Source organism: Contarinia nasturtii, unplaced genomic scaffold (genome assembly GCF_009176525.2).
Source record: "Contarinia nasturtii isolate CC-2019 unplaced genomic scaffold, AAFC_CNas_1.1 Cnas_scaffold_129, whole genome shotgun sequence".
NCBI classification, from domain to species: Eukaryota; Metazoa; Arthropoda; class Insecta; order Diptera; family Cecidomyiidae; genus Contarinia; species Contarinia nasturtii.
The window spans coordinates 4,160,475-4,166,946 of NW_022197486.1; the positions used below are offsets into that span (position 1 = coordinate 4,160,475).

The 6,472-nt window shown below is 31.4% G+C and overlaps 1 protein-coding gene across 1 annotated transcript; it reads left to right on the top strand.

Moving 5' to 3' along the window:
* The first annotated feature begins 2,227 nt into the window (after positions 1-2,227).
* LOC116345301 (F-box protein SKP2A-like) lies at positions 2,228-3,570 on the top strand. Its single transcript, XM_031774552.1, has 4 exons — positions 2,228-2,612; positions 2,678-3,191; positions 3,255-3,411; positions 3,487-3,570. Exons 1-4 carry the CDS (start codon positions 2,509-2,511, stop codon positions 3,540-3,542), a joined length of 831 nt encoding a protein of 276 aa, XP_031630412.1. The 5' UTR covers positions 2,228-2,508; the 3' UTR covers positions 3,543-3,570.
* The last annotated feature ends 2,902 nt before the right edge of the window (positions 3,571-6,472 follow it).

Consider the following 6,472-nt stretch of genomic DNA (forward strand, 5'->3'; position numbering starts at 1 on the left):
TATGCCACGATTGCTTTGAATATCTTCTACCATTAACCTGCCAACATATCCATTGTTATAAATTGCATTAGCTCCTTCTCTTTTTATAATTTCCAACGAATTAGCCAATTTGGGACATTTAATAAATTCGTCTTCTTTATACACATCGCTTGTTTTTGGGTTGATGAAAATCTCAGACAGAGTTGGTGATGTAAAAATATTGCCCTTTTGTTCTTGTAACACTTGAGACAAATAAAGGGTAACCTTATGGCCTTTGCGACATAATTCGATGACTGGATCGAATAACACTGACCACTTTAATTTTCCATATTTCTGATGCAATTCCCAGTAATCTTTTAGTGCGGTAAAGTTAAGTACAAATAGAAATAAGTTTGTCCATTTCAAAATTATTTCACTGCTTCGATTTACTTCCTGCTATGAACACACTGTGAATAAGCTACAATCTCTTTTCTTCCTTTATTTATATGGTCCTATTAAAAAAAGCACCAGTGAATCGAACCGTTTCTCAACTCAATATTTGCCATAGTGATTATTTATCACTGATTAAGCAACGGCTTCTTACCCATTCAATTATAAATCGTATTATTTGGAATGCCTATCAAATTTCACACTCGACCTTCTTTTCACTTTATTGTTGGTAGAAATTCATATTCGCGTGCACGAGCACACGTTTATGTTTTATAAACATAGCTTTGAAATCAATGCTTTTGTCAATGAATTTTTTTGAATTCAAAATCATCTTCATTATAAGTATTTATCAGGCAATATATTGAATTAACTGGTCAGTTGAGCTGACAGTACGTTAGCCAGCTAAATGGGCTAAAACAATAGACGTTATTGTTTTAATGATGAATCACTTTTCTTGTTTTAATAGAAGTGATTGTTCAGTTAGTTCAATATATTGTCTATAACTCGTGCATTACCTTTCAACGCCTTAAATCAGTCTAATTTCCTAATCAGCCTTCTGATTACCGAAACAACCCAAATCGTAAAAGTTTGAGTTGTGATAAGAAATTTACTTGCTTCGCTTAGCGTGTAACACAATGTATGTAACAGATCATGCATGTAAAATTTTAACAGTGGCATCATTTATTAAGAAATCTATTTATGTTTCTTTGCACGCGTGACACGATGAAAGCATCAATAAACATTTTCAACGAGAAACAATCATGTAATATAAAATAAATGAAACGTTCAAGACGTAAATTATATCACATTTTATAGTAAGTAAGTATCGTTTGGCGATGTTGTTGATACTTATTGAATATGCTGTGTTTCGCTCACAACCTTACCATTCGTCGCCGTCATTGCTTTTGTGATCCACTAAACGCATAGGCCAGTTCCTTGTTTTTCCATCATCAAGCCATCGATTTCAATGAGATATTTAACAATTTTCTCTGTTTTCACGCGATTCAACGGCCGTGTTTCACCAACGATCTTAAAATAGTCGCCGCACAATTCGCTAATTATTGTAATATTTTTTATTTCAATGAGGTATGTTCTTTCTTTTATTCGAATAATATAAAATTACTCGAATAATATATATATATGGAATTACATTTTGGAAGTTCTAGAAAACAGGCCAAATCCTGAAAGTCCACTAATCAGCCAAATTCCACCGGATTTTGATTTTAGGCCAAAATATTAAAATAAATTTGCTTATTTTTGCCGATTTCCCATCGCAAATGCGAGAAAAATCGACCGGAAGTTTTTTTGTAATTTTGACTGCCTTACTGCTGTTTTTCGTGTTTCAGTAGTATTTGCTTCTAGTAACACCAATCGAAATATACTGATGAGAAACTATACTAATAACTATACTAATAAGATACATGCATCTTATTAGTCTTCTGACTAGTAACATTCTAATAACTATACTTATTACTATACTTATTACACTAATAAGATGACATCTTATTACCAGTTATTAGAAATTATTAGTAATAAATAATAAATATCTTACTAGTCTGATGTTATTAGTCCCAACTGTATCATTTTTACCATTTTCTCCTTCTAAAAGACTTTTCACGAAAATCGCTTGAACATTTTTTCTATTAAATATATCGGTAATGTTCGAAAATTCAAAAATCAATTTCGAATATGTAAATGTCATACACACACATGTATGCGTGTGGTTTGATGTATTTTGTCAAAAGTGGTACATTTGACATTTGACATAATCACACTTGTACACACCAAACAAATCAAAACAAACAAAAATCAACGATATTCCATTGTTTTTCATGTTAATTGCCTTGCGGGTGAATGATATAAACATTTATTTTTAAACAATAAAATTGACGAATCGATTTACTGAAATGTTCAGTAAAGAAATTGTGAAATGTTTTAAAAACGTATAAATACATTGATGTGATTTCGTTGTTGTTGATAAATATTTGGCTACGGTACAAGTGAAATTGTAGATTTTTATTCAGATTTGTTTGCGTTCTGTGTGTGTCAAAATGTATTTTTTGTATAATTGACCGAAGTTTTGTTAATTTCAATTTAACAATGATGCCAAAAACACCGTTTGATTTTGGATACAAAATAGCCATTAAGTCCAATGAATGCAAGCTGCTGATGCGAAAACATTCGCTTCCAACATTATATCGACTGTAATTATCGATAAATCAACATTCCATTTTATAGATGATACGAATGAGTTTTGTTTATTTTTTAGATGTATACGTGTCATTGCGCGTAATGTTGAACAGAGCAATCAAGATAACTGGGACCTATCACAATTACCATCGACAATTAAAATTGATCTACTACAATTGAATATGAAATTGTCGATTGGATTTTCAAATGAAAACATATTTATTCAATTATTGACACCAAATGTCACGCAATTAGTGTTTCGATCATCGATCGTTACGGATTCGATGTTAGATTGTATCGGTGAACGTTGTAAATATTTACAAGAATTGCGTATTTTTGACAGTAAAGACAATGGCAAACAGTTGGAAATGTCAACCGATGGCCTAAACAAATGTATTAAGAGATTGAAGTGTGTTAAAGCACTGCAAATTGCCGGATCGGATAAAGTAACTGACAAAACGGTCGAGATGATTAGCCAAAGTTGCCGAAATCTCGAAAGTTTATGGTTAAACGACTGCAAAAATGTGACCGATGACAGTAGCGATTATTTTAAATCAATGCAATTGAACGATTTAAATTTGGCAAATACCGGGGTGAATTAGTTGTAACTCTTTTTTTAGAAAAATGTTGAATTTGACCTTTCATTTCAATTTTAGGTCACAGACAAATGGTTATCGGAACTCGCTAACAGCACTTTGATGGAAAGTTTACGGGATATTTGTCTGAAGAATTGTAAATTGTCACAAGATGGACTTCGAAATCTAAACTGGAATCGATTAGAAAACGTAAACATTATCGGTGTATCGATTCGAGGTAAATTTCAATTTGAATCTTATATGATTAATTTTATTTTGACCCAATTTTTGTGTTTTTGTTTGTCATTCACAGATTTATCGTTCATACCAACAACGGCTAGCTACAAAACGTTAAATTGGTCCGTATGAATCGACATTAAATTATAAAAAAAAAACGTGAAAAACAAACACGAGACTAAAACTACTCAACATTATACGGACAAACATACACCAGCCAAGAGAAACTGGTGAACTATGCGATTTGTGCTAAACAAGAATTTTTTTTTGTAACTTTAAAGACCCAGTTTATTGAACAGTATTTAGGAAAACAACTTGCTCAAATAAGCAATTGGCAATATTAGGAAGTAGAAAAAAAATTCTATCGATTTTTATAGAATTATTCATTTATTTATGCAGACCTATTTTGCAATCGTAGAGATAATTTTGTGTGCTCGTGCATATTTGTTCGATTCTGTGTTAACACAATTTTTATTCACATCGAGATTTTTTTTTTCAGAATTTTACAATCATTTATTGATTGTAGTATAGCATTTTTTATCAAATATATATCTATGTATTTTTTTTTTTGAAAACAATAACAATAAATGAAACATGAAAAATGTTCTTGCTTTTTTATTTGTAATTTAACACATTTTTCTCGGTTAAAATTAAAATTGTACATTTATAAATTTAATGGATAAAGAGCATGCATCTATTTGAAAACTGTTATAAACAGCATTTTTATGGATCGTAAGATTTAATTGGCAATTTTAAAAATAATACACGATGGGATTTTTTCAGCATATTACATGAAATACACCAGATTTCGATGACACTGAAAACAGCAAAATATAACTCCCGTATGCAAAAACATTGAACATTCTTGAGAGAAGTATAGTTTGAATAAAAAAAAAACATTAATACTCTTCGAATAATTTTTATGTCCATGGCATACCAATCTACCCATATAAATCATTTGCGGAGTAATTTGGACGATGGCGGGACTGTGCGGAGTTTGGCGGAGATGACATACAAACTCTGTGTGTGCGAGGGTAACAGCACTTCTATATGTATCATTCTTACGCAGATGATTAGTAACTTAGCTGTGTGAACGGCTACTAAGATGTTCGTTTGGACAAAATAAATCTATGAATAGCAAAGAATGCTGTTGTACTCGTATACACAGCATTTGCATACTATCTCCGCCGAACTCCGCACAGTCCCGCCATCGACAAAATTACTCCGCAAATGAGATATATGGGTATTATTAAGTTTTACAGCAGTATTTGTGACTTTAACGAAAAAAATCGATTCATTGGGATTTTATTTTAATTGAAGATTAAGGGATTTTTCAGCATCGATTACCGTTCATACAAAATTCATAACACATTACAGATTGCTTGATGTATCGCCAAGCCTTAAAAATGTTTTCGATAAGTTTGTTTGTGACATGCTGTATCAGCTACTTGAAACTGTTTTTTTTTTTTTGGATTCTCGAGCCGAATGCACAGATAACATATTTTTCTTTAAATCTGAAGACAGCTAGTTGATGAACTTTTTTGTTTGTTGGTTTGAATTGGAGATGGTCAAAGCGACAAGTTCGAAGAGTGCCAAGAACATAAAGCAGAGTTTTGCTCAGCGTATTAAAATATATTGCTGAGAATGCGTCGTCCATCGCATGCGAAGGTACGTAGCAGTTTTTACATCACAGCGAACAACAATACATGCATTCTTCTCTATACAGTCATTTGAATGTTTTGACTTAAAATTTTGAGTCACATAATCGTGAATGCATTCTTGTTCGCTGTGATGTATAAGCTGCTACGTACATTCGCATGCGACGGACGACGCATTCTCAGCAAGATATTTTAAAATGCTGTGGATGGCAGAAAATATACACGAAATAAAAAGTACTGATGAATCCAACGATGAATGATTTGCTTCTGTCAGCCAATTGGACATTACCACAGTGTATCGAAGTTACAATTGAAGAACGAAAGCACAAATCTGGCCAAATCGAAACAGAGCGACATCGAAAACGAAGCATATGCCATGCATACTAAACAAAACGAGTTGAACAAAGAAAAGGTATCTTCATCAAGACATTTGATGAAGGCGATAAAGATACAAATAAAGTCCGATTCAATGGTAAAGGCTTCAGGTAGCGAAGGCGACAATCTTTAGTGTCGAATAAAAACACACTAATTTTCAATTCAACATTTATTTATTGAAGTATAAAAGAGCACTGAACTGACAAAAGAGCTGTTAATTAATTTATATTTGATAAAAAATGATGAAGATAAAACTATGCTGACAAATGTCAGATATTGAATGGTTCAAAATTGAGATACAATAAATAAAATAGAATTAAGGTTTAAACGTGCTCTAAAATCATTCACTAAATTAAATATTTTATTTCTTTATAAAAATTGCAAACGTGGAGAAATAGAAACGAAAAATAGTTGATAAAAAAATAGTCAACAATTGGAAATATTTTTTTAAACTCCACTCATTTATACATCGATACATCAAGCATTACTTCCAAGTACATTGGCAGTGTATTTTCAACCTATTTAAAAGCTAATATATGACATTTTGGTGCTTCCATGTAAAACAATGGTTTCATTGGATTTTCTCAATGGCCGGCTGACCATTTTTATTATTCAAAAATCACATATTAAAACATAAATTTTATCATTATAAAAAATATAGTCCATCGAAAATTTGGTATCAATTTCATTCGCTTCAAAAAGGTGTTTAATTATGTGACGTTGGCAATGGATTCATAAAACAACTCAATTATAATTATGGAATTCACTGTCAATTCCGCGATTGATATTTATTACAATTTTTTGAATGTAGGAATATTTCTTTACAAAAAATCAAATTAGGCAAAAAAGACAAAAGAATATTTCACAAAATAAATGATAAAATATACTTCATGAGACTGTGTAAATAAATTAACTTATGGTTGAAGGTGCTTATTTATTTCTAATTTCGGTGCGCTCTTATTTATGATTGAATGTTGGAAGATTTCATTACGAATGTCGAAGCACCGGTTGCAATTCTCAATAAAAAAA

Excerpts from the sequence above, each read along its gene's own strand:
- LOC116345301 (XM_031774552.1), top strand. The coding sequence starts at position 2,509 with ATGATGCCAAAAACACCGTTTGATTTTGGATACAAAATAGCCATTAAG. Across the intron at positions 2,613-2,677 it reads CTTCCAACATTATATCGACT|ATGTATACGTGTCATTGCGC; the intron begins GTAATTATCGAT and ends TTTATTTTTTAG. Across the intron at positions 3,192-3,254 it reads TAAATTTGGCAAATACCGGG|GTCACAGACAAATGGTTATC; the intron begins GTGAATTAGTTG and ends TTTCAATTTTAG.